The sequence below is a fragment of the Pyrgilauda ruficollis genome, unplaced genomic scaffold (genome assembly GCF_017590135.1).
Source record: "Pyrgilauda ruficollis isolate IOZ18807 unplaced genomic scaffold, ASM1759013v1 scaffold24, whole genome shotgun sequence".
NCBI classification, from domain to species: Eukaryota; Metazoa; Chordata; class Aves; order Passeriformes; family Passeridae; genus Pyrgilauda; species Pyrgilauda ruficollis.
In genome coordinates, this window is record NW_024523648.1 from 17,705,007 (window position 1) to 17,724,457 (window position 19,451).

The following is a 19,451-nucleotide window of genomic DNA, read 5'->3' on the forward strand; positions in this document are numbered from 1 at the left end:
GAGTGCCACTCACACCTCCAGAGGCTGCCTAATATCAGCGAGTACCTGAAAGTGCTGAGTGAACAGAGCATGTGCTCTCTACCAACCTGCTTGACTTTATATACGTGTGCCAAGTTTGAATGTTACTACATTGCTGTAACTTCTTATGCCTGAAATAAACCTGATTCTGCACTCCCTGTGGTGTGGGGCATCTTGTGCAAGAGATTGGAGGTGCAGGGGTTTTGCTCTGCTGCAACCTGTTGTTGTAGACGAGTAAATCAGGTGTAAGGTATGAGATGAGTGAATCCAAACATGTTGACAAGCTGCATCCAAAACTTTGAACATTAGAAACTGGATCTTTGTCCTTTTCTTTGTAACTTTCCCAGATTGTTACTGATTGTTATTGATGTTACTGTTGTTTCTATAGCTACAGTATCTTGTAGTAACCTGATCAGAGACTTAATAGGGATACTTTACTATGCTTTGAACTCGGGTCTTTTTAGATTTGTAAGTGTGCAGTGCTTCTTCACCGGAAAATTACTGCAAGTTTTGATTTTGGCTACACAAATCTCTCTTGTGGGACACATCAGGGACCATAGGCTTTGGCAGACACTTCATAGTAATGCTTTTCTTTAGTCTTAACAAATTCGAGGACTGTCTACAACCAAGTTTCCTTTTGCTGCTGGTGCTCCGTGCTTATGTTTTCAATTTAGCTTGGTACTTAGGGATGTTGAACCATTAGAAAACACATTTCAACTTAGTCTTCCAAATATATCATCTGTCTAACAGATGAAATGCATTGTTTGTGGTGGTGGGGGAGGAAGTCACCCTTTTTCAATTAAATTAGTTTCTTAATGAGAATGCAACAGAAGAATATTCTGTTTCTTCTTCTGCCTTACTTTCAGTGCTCTGCTACAGCTATACGGCATTTAAACTCTGAAAACAAACAAATTTCATTTTTACCTTTTCTTGTGGTTTCTGGTGTATTTTCAGTGACCCATAGAGACGATCATGCTGTCTGGTCTGCTTTAGAGTTGATCAATTCAAAAAGCTTGTTTCTGTCTAGCATCACTACACTCTATAGGTGACTGTTTATATAACTGGAACTGTGTGGTTTAGATGGGGAGGGAGGATGCCAGCTAGTAATATATTTTGTTTACTCCCTTGTTCATTCTGCAGTCATGTTTTCTGCTGACATAACTTTGTGTTAGCAACTTTTCATTGTGATTGCTTTTTCGTTGTGATTGCAAAATGAGCAAGTTGATACTTGTTTGAAATGAGATTTTTGAGCAGCAATTCCTGAACTTAATTTTGGAAGGCTATCTCTTAGTGGCTTTTGAGTTTGTCTTTAAAGACCATGGCAGGCTTGTGAAAAACTTCAGTTAAAAAGAGCATCCAATGTTATCTAAGAAGATCTCAAAGCTGATGACTGAATTATCTGATCTGTCTTCATGAAATCCACAATGTGAGAACAGATATTCTCTGGAAATTGTAGAAGATTAACTAAAAATTAAATGCATGGTGGGTAACAAAATTCTGGAACAAATTGTGTAAGAAATTCTTCAGGCAGCATGGAAGGATGTGCCTTCTAACATGCCATATATAATTTTTGGGGACACTGGAGAAAGAAGGGAGACACTGGAGAGAAATGGGCTTCTGACTGCTCTCAGGTTTGTAGTTACCTTATGAGTATCATCTTCCTCTCATGAGTCAAATGAGCCATTCCTCTCACCCATTAAGCCATTTTTTAAGTTCTTACAATTCTGTTTTAGTTGGACAGAAAAAGAAAATGAAGAGGCTGGAAGAGAGTCTTAAAGGTGTAAAACTTATTATTCAGTATAAACAGAACAAGACGATTGGGGATAAAAGCATCATATAGTCAACCCAGGACAACTGGGAAGGTGCAATGCTGTATAAAGATATGCTAGCAAATGTGTCATTGTTTCCACAGTCTTATCAGTAGTTTCTGTGTTGGTCTTATTCACCTGATAAACATGGAGCACTGCCTGACCACAGGTTAGTGTCTGTTCAGAAAGGAGAAGCCAGTTCTGGCATCTGCTTCTGGCCCCACTTGTGTGTAGGGACACGGGTCACTTACTTGCAGAAGGTGTGAATAAAGTATCCTCTGTACTGCTTCCTGAAATGAGTCAGAGAATGACACCTGGGCAGCTTGTACCTGCATTGGGAGATTTTTGGCAAATGGGCAAAGTAGTGCTGGATTTGTCTCAGTAAAAGTGGAATGATGTAGGCTGATGAGTGAATCCCTACATCATTGACACTATAAGCAATTATACAGCCTAATTTTTTTTAATGGTGCAAAGATTTAACAGTAGACAAAGCCCCCAATGAAGATGAAAGCCTGGTGTTTTATCAGGTAATCTGTTGAATGGCTCCCTTTCTGAGACTGGCAGACCTCTCTGCAGAGGTACTTGACAGTCATTTTCTGTAATGCAAGTTCATTTGGGACTAAACTTGCTTTTTCTTCTTGGTTCTTCTTTAACTATGAAACAAAAGAAAAAAAAACCTGTTTGAACTGACAAGTAAATTGTCATATAATTTTCCAAACTCTTAGAGAGAGCTGTTGTAATTATACTGTGAGTTTTACTTTTTTATGGCTGTAAGTGCTAATATGTGTAACTCCAAAGTGAATTATATGTTTGAATTGTTTATATTACCTCTGGGCTTTGATGCAGTGCTCAATAAAGTCACTCTGCAATTATTTTGCAGTTGTGTATATTGATACATGAATATCAAGTTGACAGAGCATCATCTCAGCAGTTAGTTTACATGATACCTACTCTTAGGTAGGAAGTAACAATAAAATGTAATCCAATGAGCATTTTAGAAATGTTCAGCTGCTGTTTTTCACCTTGTTTCTGCTAATACAATAGGAGCCTTCTTCCCAAGTGCCTGCTCTGCTGCCATCTCTTGTTTTGTCTGAGTGTCTTGTGCATATCATGAGGGAGAAAAGAAAGTTCCTCTCTGGAGAAGTTTTCCATTTCTTGCATTTTTAGTTTTGCCTGATACAAACTCATGTTTTTGGAAGTGGTATTTCTTCTCCTCAAATAACTTCAGCATTTTCTAAATACGGAGAGCAGATTTGCAGCATCCTGAGGGAACGGGTCACGTTAAACAAATACTTGCTTGTACACCAAAAGCCTGTGTACTGCATGGCTTTGTGCGCTGGGCACACCCTTTGGGGCATCTGGGTGTGATAAGTGCGATGGTGACGCAAGCAGAGGAAACGTGAGCAGCGTTTCAGGAGTGCATCCCAAAAGCCAACCACACTCAGCAGTGCTGCAAGGGAAGTTTTGGTTACCACTCGTGATTGTTCTTCTGAAGTGAGCTTTGAGCTGCAGCGCTTATCTTGAATCTTGTCTGATTAGACCTAAGTGCATTCACTGTGTACTGAAACAAGGCACTGATACATTGGTCTCCTTTAAACTAAACAATTGTCTGAAAATAATAGCCCTTTATTTCAGGTTCCTTCATCTGCAGTAAGTATTTGCTGTGGTGTCTTTTTGGGGGTTACCGTGATTTGTGTGCAGAACAGAGTTGTGCTACCTAGGAAGGTGAATTTCAGAAACATATGTGAGAACTGGCAAAATTTGGTAACTACTGTCATTTTTCCAAGCTGACAAAATTGTTTGCACTTAGAATAGAGAATTTACAAAGGCCTCCTTTAATTTTATCTAGTTTTTGAAGACTTACTTTTATAGGATTCACCCAAAGTTACTGGATAATTCAGTCAAGGATTTAATTAGAACTTGAGTGTAGTCTGTAGGCAATAAAATTATACTTGACTGAAGTGCCAATAAAGAAAAAATTTTTCTCATTATCTTGCCTAGTCCAAACTGCTAGGAAAATCAAAGCAGTTAATAATTATGAAGCATTTTAAAATATTTCCGTAACTCTATGTCCTCTCATCATTCATCTAATTTCTGGGATGCTATGCTTACATGTATTGTATGTGCTGTTTCTCCTTCCCTGACACTTGTCAGCATCTACTTATCGTGTCTCTTGAAGGCTTTCACTTACTTACACAGCAAAGTATTCCAAAAGCATATGTCTAAGCAGAGGAGCAATTCCCAATCCACAAGTTGCAGTAATGTGTGGATGGTGCTGCAGGACTGTGGCAAGTAGTGATGCTAGTGTTTGTTATGCAAAGAGATGAACCAAAAAGGGGACAATCCAGAATAGGGCTCATGTTCTCTTTCATTATGGTGTGATAATCAGCATAATAACATGTGCTCACATGTTAACCTTTCAGACACCATTAACAGTAGTTTCGGAAAGGTTAGCTACAGCTGTAGCACAGGGATGTTAAATTCATCACCTTTAGAGTTCTCTAATAATTGAAGCTGAGATTTTGCATTTCATAGGAATCAAGGCTTCTGAAGGAAAGATTGATATAGAAATATGGGGACTATGTTTCTCATAGAAAACCCTACAAAAATGTTACAAAATAGTAAGCTTAGTGCACTGTGTGGGGTTTGTATGGGCCTTGAGAGGCCCTTCTTTGCTTGCTGAATCAGCAGATGTGACATCCTGCAACTTGGAAAGCTTAACTGAGGCCATGATCACCCAATACTTATTCCTTCCCATGTTAATTTGGGGGAAAATGGCCTCCACATTTATGTTGCAGTGCAGGATATCCTAAACATTGCAACCAGTAACAGCAGCAATGATCATTTGGTCATGAAATGTAACACTGAGAGCGAAGTGCCAGTAGGTTGCTGTTAAATATAAGGGAATACAGATTTTTTTCCTTTTTTTTTTTTTTTTCTTTCTGTTTGGCAGTTCTCTTTGAAAGTAGTCTGCAGGATTGCCTGACAAATCATTTTGCTTCCATGATGAAGATCTATTAGCAGTTAAAATGTAGTGAAGATGTACTCTGCACTGAAAAGTGCCATATGCCTCATCTGACTGCTTTTATGTTAGAATTCCTTCTGCTGGAAGAACATGATTGCACCAACAGCAGGAGTAGCTGTATGTTGAGACAAGCTGTCACTTTGGCCATGCCCTGTGCTGAACACAGGTTGCCTGGAACCCAGGTGCAGACCCTATGTCAGGAAATGTTTTGTGCCATTGTCTTAATAAGTGCTGTGTGTGCGCCACTGTGGGTGAAACTCTGAGCTCCTGGCTCTGTTAGCCAACTTAAAGGCTTGGAAACAGTTTCCTCTGGGCCTATATCATCACATGCTGCTATACGCTGTACAGCAAATACTTGTCTAGTGCAGTAGTGTGACTCCAGAATGCCTTTTTCTGAAACAATAGCCCATAGACATCATCCAGGAACAAAATAAGGCTGCACCTGACATACTGTGAGACACTGAGTTACTTTTCGCTTGTTCTGGTTTCCTGGAGAGGAGAGCAGGTTGCAAGAGTTTGTGTGGGCTGGACACCATTTTCCCAGTGGCCAGGTTGGATGATGCTGTTCTATTTTGATATTTAATGAATATCAAATATTATCAAATATTTAATGAATATCAAATATTACCTGTACAGAGGTGATCAGACTGTGCCAGTTGGCCTCAGGCCCCCTGTGGTCCCTTTGTTGATTATTCTGCACGTAGATCCTTGACCAGTGGCATGGTTTGTTCTCTGAGTCTGTTTGAAAGATTCATGTTTATATTTGAAATTAAAAGGATTGATTAATTTTAGCTCTGTGCAACTGGTTGTTATTTGGTTCCTTTTGTTTCTTTTTAAGCTGAAGTTTTGCAATCCGAGCATTCATTCCTCCTGCATTATGTCAGCTTGACTTCAAGCTGCCAAACTGTAGTACAAATTCACTCTTTAAATTCTTTTTATGGGAGATAGTCAACTAAAGATGAGTATTTGCATTGAAATGACAAGCAATAAGATCAAGATCATTACCAACATAATATAATATTAATAATAATAATAATAATTACCAACACAGTGTTTCTGGAGTAGTTGACAATCTGTCACATTTAACTGCATCTCAAGGGGGAAATCTTCCCTTGCCACCTCCCTGAGCCATGCTGTTTCTCTTCTGAAGAGCTTCTGCCTTGCTGGGGGAAGTGAATGCTTCTGACCTGGGCCCTAGAAATGTTCCTCTATGTGTCTGTTGGCTTAAGATAAAAGCATCTAATTCAGAGGTAGACAGAAACAAAATATCAATGTACTGACTCCATTTTTTCCAATCTTTGTTTAGGTACTTCCTTTCCCCAGTCAGGTGGTCTACAACAGAGTTGGAAAGTGTGGAAGTCGAACTGTAGTTTTGCTTTTAAGAATTTTATCAGAGAAACATGGATTCAACCTGGTTACATCTGACATACATAACAAAACAAGACTGACCAAAAATGAGCAGGTAAGTTACTCCTGCTTGTCTTAGATCCTGTTTTCTTATTATGTGTATGAAACTGAGAAACAAAGGCATATGCTAGCAGATAATCCTATTGAAAAGATGTATTGCTACTTTGTTCTGAGTAATCATGCGGAATTCATCGTTCTCTAAGTGACTTCACTTAATAAGAGAAATGGGTGGCAGAGCCAAGAACAACATGATGTGGCAGCTAACCAGAAAAACTAACTTCCAGTGAGACAGCTCTTGAATTTAATCAGTTAGACTACCAACGAGGCAAGAAAGGTTAGTACAGTGCAGTTAAGTGCTAACAGATATGGGACATGTATCCATGTATCTGCAGCCATTTATCCTGTAACAAGGACACCTTATTCAGACCTAGCTTGGGTCTTAAACAGAGCGGCAGTAAATAATAACCAAAAAGACCCTTTTTGATTACTTTCTTAATTCACTTCTAGTGATCTGTTGCTTCAAAAAGTTGTTTCCCAGGGCCATGCTAACCCATATTTCTATAATATGACATGTCCTTGATCCTATCTCAGCTTCTTGCTTATCTGTCTTTTTCATGTTTATTGCATAACCCTCACTGAGGGAAGTAGAAATACCACATGAAACCTCTTTACACAGACACCCTTTTTCATGTTCCCTTAAAGTTGTAGAAGGATTACTTTTGCAGCTTTGTTTCTATGACAGATCCAGTTATTTAAATTTTCTTCTCTTCAGGGTACACATGTGCCCACTGTAAGTATCACTTCTGGGAGCAGATTGATACAAGCAGTGCAGGAAAACCTCAGACTCAAAGTGCACATCTGTAGTCGGATGCTGCACGCGTTGCCCACTGCTGCTATTTTGAGCTGCTGATCAGGTAAAGGCTGCAATTGCTGCCTGTGTCACTTCTAGAAATAGCAGCCTGCAAACCACAAAAGGATGTGTGCAATGATCAAATATGGATGTGGGCCTGCCAGTGACATTGTGCTGTGATCAGGGGTCATTTACTTGCAGCCTGTTCTTGAGCACAAGTTTGTTATTTTAGATGCAGCAGTTCATTCCAAATGAAAATTTAGGAGCTGATATACTGCTCCTGCAGGTCCCACCTTCCTCCCCTTCAAGGTATCCATGGGGTCCCACCACTGCTGGCTGACCTAACACTCCATAAGTCAAGTCCAGCCAGAGGTGGAGTCCAGCTGGGCAGGGCTGCCATGCCAGCCCAGATATGGCTGCTGTGCATGGTTGGATGTGGCACACCAATGACAGGCTGTGGAGGCGGACAGTGTCCCCTCACTGCCCCTGCTTGTGGCCAAGGAAATGCCTGCTCTGCGTCTGCTGCAGCATGCCTGGGTATATCCTACCAGCAGCACCGTGCAGCCTGGCAAGGTTGCAATGTGCAGAAAGGCAGCCTGGCAGGTGCCATCAGAAAGGAGTCAAACTATCCCGTGCTACAGAGCCTGTCTGCTTAGTCTTTCTGCTGGGATATGGGATTTCTGTAGGTAGGACTGCTTGGGTTTTGTTTGTATCTTTCATCAATTTTCATTGCTGATTGAGGGACATACCATAAATCCCAAAAATCTTTCAGGTGTTAGTAATCATCAGCTTTCACCATGATCAGCTTCTTCCTTTCAGTTCTGTTCTTTCTCTGGTTAGTGGATTTTCCTTTGCTAAAACATAATGCAAGATCACTTATTCACAGTTTTCTGTGCTTTAGTCCAGCACGTGGAGGTTCCAGAGAGGCCTAGACTTACTTTTGATGCAACCAATACACTGACAAATAATTATCTGCATTACCTTCTGCACTCCGTAAGTGGTTAATTTACTAAACAGCAAATGTGCTGGAAGTGTTGCTACAGAGCTGATGATTTACTCTATAGATTTCCCTGCCATAATTTGAGTCTCTTTATTTTTATTTGTGGTTTATTTCCATAGTTACAATAGGCTCATAATTTATTGAGCACTTTTGCTGAAAAGCGCCTTTGATCACAAAGAACATGCTTGGAGACAGTAACTATTCTGTTGTTCAGGGCATTTTGAGTTGTCTTCTCAATTTTTGAGAGCAGAATATGAAAAAATAAATTATGTTTTCCACCTTTAATGTGGTGTAACAAGAGGAAGTTAAGGCAACGAATGATCTCAGGCTCCAGGCATTGGAACAAGAAAAAAGAGAGCTGGGCTGGGCTGTAGGCTTCCAGCATGAGCATGGGCTTCTCACTTGAGATGATATGTCTCTCTTCCTTCTGTCATTTCTGTGTCCTGTGTTTGGTTAAAGCCCTGATCCAGCCAAGACTTTTCTGTAAATATTTAGCTTATGCAGTCTGCTGTTGTTAAATAAAGTTAAGCATGTAGGTGTTTTTAATGACTGTGGGGATTGCACATAATTGGAATCCATATTCTCATTGCCTTTTCCAGTCTGCTTCCTACTAAGAAATTTTCCCAAATTATGTGTGTCTGCCAGCAATTATAAGTGAAGCCTTTGAACATCTGTGGGCATAAGGGAGTGAGTTCTGGAAACAGATGTATTAATATATGGCTTGCCATTTGCTATAATATTTTCAAGTAAATTAAATACAGGAAATAACACATAATATTAACCTAATTGATGTGGCTTTAAAATGCCACTCAAACTGTTGCAAAATGAAGTCTTCCCCTGCCCTGACTTTGTCCTCCACTACCATTTCATTGCATTCAGGAAAGTAAGAATGAGTATGCTTATGGGTATAGAAATGCCAGTCACATACAAGAGTAATTGGTAGTTTATCCTCAAATTGTTTCCTTCCACCACCCATCATTATGACTGTGCAGCCAACTTTATATGTAATTCCAGTTCAATGCACTAAAAATCCATCACTAATTTTTCTTTAAGGCTTTTAAAGACAGAAAATTGGTCATACCAGCTTGGGGAGGTGAAGAAATTCTTGAAACCATTCCAAGCTTTTGAGAGCTGAAAATGAAGATCTAGTCTCATTCCTGGGAGTTGTGAGTTATTTATGGAAATGAGTACTGAGATGAAAGTGATATACCAAAATTCTTGTAGGTACTTGTGCCTCCTGAGCCCTGCATGCCTTCAGTAGAGACTGAAAGCAGTGGAAAAACGTAAAGAGCGCACAGGGAAGAGAGATACAGAGGGGTTTTTTGTCCTTTTTGTGTCAATATTAGTGGAGACCATAGTGTGATACAGCAGACCACACTGGAAAATCCCAGTTGCCTCACCATTTTTATGCATTTTGACCTCAAATTCTCACACTGAAATACAGCATCTTAAAAAAAATAGTAACATTTTCGCTGTTGTTTGGGTGGGACTGTTACCTTTTGTTCCCAGTAGAATTTACTTACTGCAAACCTCAAACAAAGTGGGGCTTCCCTGAGTGGTTAGCACAGGGACTGGACTAGCCCTCTCCAGAAGAGAGAAAGGTGACCTGTCTCGAAGGCCAGAGTTGAGTCTTTGTGCAGGAACAATGCTGAGGCTAGAGAAAATCCATCCCCATCCAGCCCTCCTGGAGTCACTTCACGGTGCCATCTGCTGGAGTGTTATTTGCAGTGCAGCACCAGCCCATTGCAAGTTAATTTCAAGAGAAAATTAGTGTATTTTTCAGCAATGTTTCAGTGAAGCTGCCTAATTCCTGCAGGAGGGCTCTGGGCAGCAGTGAGAGAGAGAAGTAGCTCTTTATGAGCCCTAATCCTAGCAGGTACATGCTCCTTTCGTACTTCTCCAAATATTTCTGCAGCTTCTCCCTCCAACCAACCATGAATGTGTTCTGACTCATCTCTTCCCTAACAGTTTGCCAGGGTTGTTTATCTTCTGCTGCTCGTATCTTTTTATTTCTTTTCAAACTTAGGATGATATGATCATCTGTACTTGTATGTCATTCTCCTTCATCACTCATTCCATCCAAAAGCACTTGTTTTCTTCAGCCCTCATCCTCTGCTCACTGTTGCTCTCTGTGGGTCCTCTACATCTTATTTTCTTTTTTTTGTTTCATCTTATAGAAACAAACGTACAAACAAAAAAAAAAAAAATCTAACAACCAAAACTAATCAACTAAACTTTTTCTTCTGAGAGACACTGGAGATTTTTCTCTTTGTTGTGTTTTTTTTTTTTTTTTTTTTTTGCTTTAACATAATCTTAGGAGGAGGGAGGGATCACTATGTCTTTCTGAGCAATGCATTTGGGTTGTTAGCCTGAAAGCTGTTCAGGACAGCATGATGAGAGAGGGAGAGGCCCATGGGAAATATGGCCACAATTTGCATGTGGCCCTAAGCCATTACAGTTATTTATTTTTTCCCTCCTGACATCTGTGTGTCATTTCAGTTAAGCCTTACTTACCCTTTTGGCAGGGTTTTTAGAAGAATGGATTTTACTTGTTTGTTCTTATGCACATTGTATCTTTATCCACATCTGCTTGCAAGTCCAGTTGATCATTAACTGTCTAAATATCAAGGTACTCTAAGTCAAAACAAAATTCTGTTTCTGCTTTGGAGCAAGCTGTTGTCTTAGCTCAAGAGACTGAGTTTAGTAGCAAGAGATCAAAAAAAAAGCCAGGAGCCAGATGTTGTCCTGCACTGTGTGCATCCTTCCAGCCTCCCCTTGCTCCTGAGGCCGAAGTGCCTGTGCTTGTCCAGCAGCAGGTTGATGTGACACTGACATCAGGTGAAGTGGAGTGAGAAACGTGGCAGTGCTGTGGTGTGAATCTGCTTCTGGAAAGCGAATTGGTGCCAGCCCTGGGGACAGCTGGGAGCCAAGGGAAGCTCATCTGGTGCTTTGCAACACTCACATATACCCCCAGCTAAGTTTATCTAGCGGTATTCTACTAGAGCTGCCTGTGTTTTTAGATTTAGTGAGATTACTTTGTATGGATATAGTGTCTTTATATCTCCATATTCATACTCTAGTAAGGCTTTTTTCATTTATGCCAAGAAGGAATTACAGTGATGACCATAGGAGCATGAACAGAGTTTTTATACCAAATCAGTAACATCCTTCTGCTGTCTTCGTTCCTAACTTCATATATTTAGAGCAACAGAAGTAAAATGCAAAATATAACATCATGCTTTATACAGTTCTGAGAATTTCACTTCTCCTGTAACTTGTCTCAGTAAAAAAAACAAACAAACAAAAAAATAATCTGTAGCGGGTTGTCTATCACAGAATCCAATTGTGACGTCTAATACACAGGCTACAGGGTCTTCTACTGTTTGATTCTCCAAGGTGAATGAAGAATATAATTTTTTGGCAGAGTGAGTTACCAGTTCTAAAGAAATGCCAACATATTGGTTTGCTAGGAAAGCCTTTGTCTCTTCACAGCATGATGAAACAATACTCAGTTCCTTTGTGCTAAGAATTGCAAAGCTTCCTGGGCTTTCTAATACTAATCTGGACAAGCTTTGCTCTTCAGGTTTATGAATTTCTTGCCCTATGTGTTTATATTCTACTGAAGAAGCTGCGCAAAGACTAGTTTATGCTTGAATCAAGCAGTCCAGACTCCATGTATGGCTAGCTAAGGAAGGGATGCTATTCCCTTCCTGACTATTTCTTTAAATTCCTTGTGTTAGTTTTTATTTTTAATTGCACATGTTCTCTCCATATCCTCATTTCCCTTTTCCCTTTATATTGTCTTTCTTTTGGTGATCTCGTCTTACATTCCATTTCTTTGGGTTTTCAGCCTTTTTTAGATGTAACATACCTTGCTATACTTTCTCAAACCTAATATGTTGTGATGTATAAGGTCTCTACCTAATATACCTTGATGTACTCAAACTAGCTGGACAGGAAAAGGTCCATCCTGAGAAGATGGACAAGCTGAACTGTTTTCTTCAGTGGTCATAGTGTATATGTGGGTATAGAATTGTTGAAGACAGAGGGAAAGTAGAGAAAGTGGGTAAGTGTGTGCACTTCTTTCTGGCAGTTAAATGGCTGTAGCTTATGTTGGCTGAAAGAAGAAGGCAGGGTATGTGCACAGGGAAAAAGTGGAGGATGCAAGATGGATAAGAAGCAGTAAGGTGTGACACAAATTACAAAAACCATGGCAAAATATCAGTCCATTGAAACTGGACATTAGAAGGGGAAAAATTTGGCAACAGCTGTCTCTTAAATGTGGCTTGGTATTTGCTATGGCATGGGCAGAATTTTTTACCGTGCTCTTTTTGCTGCTAGTAACTCCACACATGCCAGTTACTTTATTTTGACCACACAGCAGGCTGGACTCCCATGTTTTTGCTTATTTTATCTGTGTCAACTATAGCATTCAAGTTTTAAGAAATACATTTTTTAATTACTGTCTCCTCAGATTATGTGGGGAAATACATATCTCCTCCTCTCCTTGATCATACACATATGACTCAAATCAGAACATGTAGTTCACAGACTTACCTCTTTTTTTATCCGGTGTATTAATTGCTTTCTACTGTCCAGTTTGCAAGATCAATAAACCTGTCATTTCAAGTGTATTTCTGTTCACTGTCCATAACATAGCCTGCATTTGAACACAGAACAGAAAATTGGAAATTAAGTCTTAGGAAATTAATAAGAAGGAAGGAAAATTAACTGAAACATTGACTCTTTGGCATGATGCTTCACTAGATACTTCCAGTTTCCTCTAAATCATAGCTAGAGTTCAGCTTACACAAAATAGATTATCATATCTGTGGTGTTGTGTACATTATTCTAGCTTAATGGTCTGGTAACTCGAATTATTTAGTTGTTTTTCTTTTTTAAATTAACATTATGTGAATGGGCCTGAACTAGAATTTAGCATCATCTTTCTAAAAATGTCAATTCAGTTTGTACTCCTAATGTGTTGTAATAGTAAAATAAATTGCAAGTCCTGATTTCTATATTAAAACAAGCAGATCAATTGGTGTCTTGACTGTGTTGGCAGTGTTTATTGTTACACAAAAATGACCATTGGTTCAGCTTCTGCTTTCTGTTACAGTTTCAGACATTTTGCATTTTTGGCATTGGGGTGAATAGAGCTAGTATCTTCAGAGGGCAGCTGCCATTTGGAAGGCTCTTGAAGATTTGGAAAGAGTTTAGATTTTTCCTTTAGTTTATGCCTTTGTTTAAACTGATACCCACTTTTGGAAGTATTTTGGAAGTACATAAGTTCCATGGTAGCAGAATGGTGTCTGCAGCTCAACCTTTCTTGCGTAGATATAAAATATTCTTCATGCTATCTTGATGACAATATTTGGGAAGGATAGTGGGGAAGGAGGTCCTAAATAATTCAGGCTTGAAAATTATATCATCATCTGTTTGAAAGTTTTTTGTTTGTCTCATTATGTGTTGATGTAACGTGGAAAATTTGATTTGTTAATTCTTTTTAGATGGAATTGATTAAAAACATAAGCACTGCTGAGCAGCCCTATTTATTCACTAGACATGTTCATTTCCTCAACTTTTCAAGGTAAGGCATTTTTTGGTCAAAAATATTTTTCATTGATTTCTATTAATTGTAATACAGAAAACTTTTCCCCTCTTTTACTCATAAACAATACAATGCACTTCTTTTCCTTCCTTCTGGCACTAGAATTCACATTCCGAAGTTGTTGGTTTTTCCCCCCACACTCACTTTTCTGTAGCATAATTATGTACACTATGTTTGTGAAAGCCAGGATGCTGTTATATGCTTTTGCCTCTTGAGATGATTGTGATTTACAGTATTTCCAGTCAACATGCAAGAGATGGTAACTTGTATTTTAAAAGTGGCAGAACACTTCTGTTAGTGTTTCATCTGTGTACAGCCAGACACTAAAAGGAGATGTAAAACTGCACTGAGTTCATTAATTTTGTGCCTGGAATGACTCCCCACCAATATAACCAATTTAATTTTGTTCTGGCAAAATAGCCCCCATTCCACAGGCTATGGAAGTATTTTTAAACCATGCAAACAGATTACACTCTGTATCATGGGAGTGCTGTTTCTTCTGGCAGATATTTAAAAGTATGCAGCAAGACTCTAGAGACTTTTATAGCACGGAATGTGAAGAAGATTGAATTTGGATGAAACTTCTAAGGAATTTTTGGAAGGACTTGAATGAGTGATGCCAGTTAGCTTTTAGCCAGGATGCAGAGGTTAAAGCTGACTGCAGATGGTTGTTGCCCAGGCTGTAAATTTAATCTGGAAATTATATTCAGGAACCGTGCTTTATGTGCCACCAGATTAGATTCCTTGCATTTAGATTTTTTTAAATTCTGTAGAATTATGATCGTACTGGAGATCTTTGCCAAAGCTTTCCTAAATACACAGCATGGTACATTTTGTTTGCATGGTAATATGAATGCATGGCTTCAGGCTTCTGTAGACAGTGTAGTAAGAAATTATAAAATTGGGGGAAGGGTGTGTTTATTTTTGTTGTCTTTGAAAGTAAAATATTTTTAGCAATTGGAAATTCACTTAATATAGAACTTAACTATGGGCATGATTTTTTATATTGAAACAAGAGGAGTTAAACAAAATTTTGATCTTCTGTGTTCTCTCTTCTGATTCTTTGAGAGTTCCATTTCCAATGTATTACCATTAAAAAATAAAAATCATTAGGGCTTCACACTTTTGGTAAATTATCTTTTTCCTCTTCCAAACTGCCAGATCAAGAGTAGTCACATGTGAGGGTCAAAGGGATGTTTCCTGATTAGACTGATTTTACAGAGATGGTACTCAACATCAGGTATGAGAGAAAAAGATCAGCAGTCTTAACCTCTTGCTCCTCCCTATGGATCTCATTTTTTGTACCTGTGCTACATCCTTGCCACTAATGTATCACATTTCTTCTGTAGCATATACATGATGTATCTACAATGTATTGACCTTTTCCTTACAATACAAATCTGCAAAATTACAAACCAGTTACATAAGATGTATAAAATTATTTGTAGTTTCTCTTTTGGCTCTTTGTTGCAGACCTGAAAACATACCTTTATTTTATTGAGAGTATCCTTGGTTTAACTAGTAGGTGTGAAGTAGTGAAAAGGCTGATGAGTCTTCTAAATCAGACAGCATTGAATTGCAGCAACATTTTGTACTAGTGTTCAGCTTTCTTAGTGCTTTCTGATAAATTAAACATTTTTAGTTTCAAAATTTATTAGCAGGTATACTTAACAATGAAGTAGCATGTTTTATATTTTCTTGGTAATTTAATTCTAGGGTGATTTTTTTTTAACTGATTTCATTAGTAAATTAAATGTCAAATTTGCATTTACAGAAATTTCAGGATGTGATTTAAATACCCATTATAAATATTACAATATTATGAAAGTGTTCTAGTTTTGCTTGATTTCTTTAAACTGTTTATTTATAGAAACTGTCCTACGTGTAGTGGTTAGCTGGACTCAGATAGTCTGTGGAATACTTTTCTTCCAATTTGCCCCATCTTTTCTGCCAGCTCAACATAAAAGTCGTGCAAAACTCCTCAGACTTAAAGAATGGGGCTGAGAATATTGTTGTGGTGTTTTCTGGGTGACAGCTGAAGACCTCAGACAATAGCTTGGCATGAGCAGCCAGCAGAGTGGGGAGCAGGACAGATGCAGAGGGGTGGGTAGGAGACAACAGCGGACTGCAGGTTTAGGACAGGTCTAGATCCATGAAAGGCTCAAAGATCAGCTTGAAGATTGAAGAACCCTATTTTGGTGAAACTTCATGCTCCCTTCCAGGAAAAGGCGTGAGGCTTTCTACATGCTGTTGCAGCAGAACCATTACTGGAATCTGTGAATTTTTGCAGGAATCTGTGAATTTTTGGACATCAATCCAGTGACTCACTTCTCTTGTTTGGCATTTTATACCTTTGAAACCAAGTTTTTGTTCACAGGAAAGGATAAGAAACAATTTATTCTCCTTCCTCCTGCATATATTCTTCATTTAGGGTAGAAAAGATCCTTAAGATGATCAAGTCCAATTGTTAACTCAGCACTGCCAAATCCTCCACTAAGCCATGTCCCTGAGTGCCACATCTATATGTCTTTTAAGCACCTCCAGGGATGTGGACTCAATCACTCCCCCACACAGCCTGTCCCAATGCCTGACAACCTTTTCCATGAAAAAAAAAATTTCTGAACATCCAATCTAAACCTCCCCAGCGCAACTTGAGGCTGTTTCCTCTTGCCTGGTCACTTGTTACTTGGCAGAAGAGACCAATCCCCACCTGGCTACAAACCTCCTTTCAGATAGTTGTAGAGAGCAGTAAGATTTTCCATGAACCTCCTTTTTTCCAGGTTAAAGAACCCCAGTTCCCTCAGCCATTTCTTATATGACTTATTGTCTAGACCCTTCACCAGCTCTGTTGTGCTTCTCTGGACACAACTCCAGCACCTCAGTGTCCTTCTTGTAGTGAGGGGCCCAAAACTGAACTGAGGTGTAGCCTCACCTGTGCTGGATAGAGGGGAAGATCACAGCCTTTGTCCGGCTGGCCACACTGTTGCTGACACAGGCCAGGATGCCACTGGCCTTGGCCACCTGGGCACACACTGGCTTGTGTTTGGTTGAGGTTGACCAGCACCCCCAGGTCCTTTTCTACCAAGCAGCTTTCCAGCCACTCTGCCCCCAGCCTGTAGTGCTGCTTTGGGGTTGTTGTGACACAGGTACAGGACCCAGTGCCCTGCCTTGCTGAGCTTTATACAATTCCCCATCAATCCAGCCTGCCCAGAGCCCTCTGCAGAGCCTTCCTACCCTCCAGCAGATCAACTCTCCTGCCCAGCTTGGATTTGTCTGAGGGTGCACTTGATCCCCTCATCCAGATCGTTATTGAAGCTGTTAAACAGAGCTGGCCCCGTACTGAGCCCTGGGGAGCACCACCCACTGTGACTGGCTGCCAGCTGGATGTAGCTGTCCAGTTTTTCACCCCGCAAACTGTGCACCCATCCAAGCCATGAGCAGCCAGTTTGTCTGGGAGAATGCTGGAGGAAGCTGTCACAGGCTTTACTGAAGTCCAGGCAGACAACATCCACAGCCTTGCCCTCATCCACTGAGCAGGTCACCTTGTCACAGGAGTAGGTCGGGTTGGCTAAGCAGGACCTGCCTTTCACAAACCCAAGGTGGCTGGACCTGGTCCCCTGGTTGTTGTGTGTGTGCCCTGTGATGGCACACAGGATCATCTGTTCTACAACCTTCCCTGGCCCTGATGTCAGTCAGGCTGACAGGCCTGTGCTTCCCTGGAGTCTCCTTCCAGCCCTACTTGTAGATGGGCCTCACGTTTCCTACCTTCCAATAACAGGGACCTCCCCGCTTATCCAGTAGTGTTGGTGAGTGATGGAAAGTGGCTCAGGGAGCACTTCTGCCATCTCCTTCTGTACCCTTGGGTGGATCCCATCTGGCCCAATAGACCTGTGTGTAGCTAACTGGTGTAGCTGCTCACTGACCATTTCCTCTTGAATTGAAGACTTCTTTCTGCTCCCTGTCTCTGTCTTACAACTTGGGGCAGGGTACCCTAAAAAACTAGTGTTTTATTAAAGCCTGGGGCAAAGAAGGCATTAAATACCTTAGCCTTTTCCTCATCCTTGTTGGTGCTTCTCAGCTTCCCAAACAGTAGTAAAACAATAAACTTGTTGGTTTTTTTAAACATTGTTGATGTGAATAGCAGCAATGACATATCAGTTGAATTTTCTGCCTTTGTGCCCTGTACCCGCTTATAAACCTGTCAGCACTTAAAGCTCTCTGATTATTCAGGAAAGCATTTACTTATGATTGTTTCCAAGTGAAAACCAAAAAAAGGCTATATCTTCTTTCCAGAATAAATCTCCCGTGGAAGTGAGCTAAGCCTTTAGTGATGAGTTTGAGTACATGCATGTTTCTGAGGCCCCATTAGTTTTGCTGAACAAAGTTCTAAAACCTTGAAAATCTCATCCTGACCTGAAAGCTTGTCAAGGCCATTTTCCCCTCGAACAGTTTTTTAAGAGTGCTTGTTGGTTCAGCTGAGTAAATGAGTCCCCCTTTACTTCACCTTCATCTTCTGATTCAGTACTATCTTTTCTCAATCCGAAGTAGTACAAAGAGGCAGACAAAAAGATAAATATAAAAGGAGACATGAAAACAAAAATTACTTCCAGCTTCAAACAGAAGATAAAACACTGTCTTGTTCTTCTTTCATGTTAGTGAATTTCTACATAGTCCTTGTCACAGAGAAAGCTTGTATTCAGAGTGTTTTGCAGCTTCTGTTCCCAGTCTATCCAGAGTAGTGATGGTTAGCTTCAGAAGATCACCCTGTGCTGCTGGAGGGTGGCTACTTCACCCAGTTCATTTCAAGACTGTTTCTTTTGTAGAAAGTGGTGCTGGTTTTTTGTCGGTTTGGGGATTTTGCCTTTTTCTGATTTGAAGTTTATGTACTAATGCTGCTGGGAAAAACGTTCAAAGTGTTAATCAGGAGCAAATATTAAATAATGTCTCTAAGCAGGTAAAGATTTATTTGTTGATGTATTTGCTGAGATTCCAGGTGTTGCTGGTAGATCCAGGGAGTACAGTATTGGAGTGCAGAAGCTGTGAAGAACCAGAATAACCTTCAGAGAGATAAAAATCTATTTCAGAATACCTGCAATTTGATCACTGTGCATTACCATAAGTGCCTGTTGTCATCTGCTTAGTCCAGGAAAAAAATAATCAGAAGGAAGCTTCAAATTTGTGGAAAAACCCCCCTTGATTTCTCAGTAATCTACTGAATTGACTCTAACAGTCACTGTGCAGTCACCCAAGACACTTGGTGAGAGCTCCAAGTGTCACAGATTTCAGAGAAGCAGGAAGAACATTTGCAGGGAGGCAGAGGCGAGTGGCAAGGCCATGGTTTTGGGTAAGGATGAGTTAGGGATGTGGAGAATTGCACAACATCTGTTTTGGTCACGGGAAAGGCAGCATGTCTCTCTCCGATGTCAAACTCTTCTCTTCTGGGCATGCACTTACAGATCCCAGTTCAGGCACAGCAGGGAGCTTGGGCATTCCTTCCTCTCTTGGGGTAAGTGAATGGTGCAGGTGAGTGTGGAAAAATCTAATGACATGCCTCTGTCAGTGACTGGTGAGTTTTGCTTGTTTGAAGGCTGAATGATCAGGGCAGGGTAGAGACAGAGAAGGGAGAAGCATTAAAACAACCACCCAGAAAGTGAAATGCTTTTTCACATCTCACTGGAGCCATGAATTCTTTACTTTCTGCAGTAGCTATAGACCACTGAGGAATTAACTCC

At 40.2% G+C, this 19,451-nt stretch overlaps 1 protein-coding gene across 1 annotated transcript in view; it reads left to right on the forward strand.

Annotated features, from left to right (window-relative positions):
* The window catches only part of UST (uronyl 2-sulfotransferase), a 153,178-nt gene that overhangs the window by 65,979 nt on the left and 67,748 nt on the right, over window positions 1–19,451 (forward strand). The window contains exons 3-4 of the mRNA XM_041469769.1: window positions 6,158–6,313; window positions 13,619–13,698. Of these exons, the coding sequence (XP_041325703.1) occupies window positions 6,158–6,313; window positions 13,619–13,698 (236 nt within the window). The remainder of the gene's footprint in view (window positions 1–6,157; window positions 6,314–13,618; window positions 13,699–19,451) is intronic.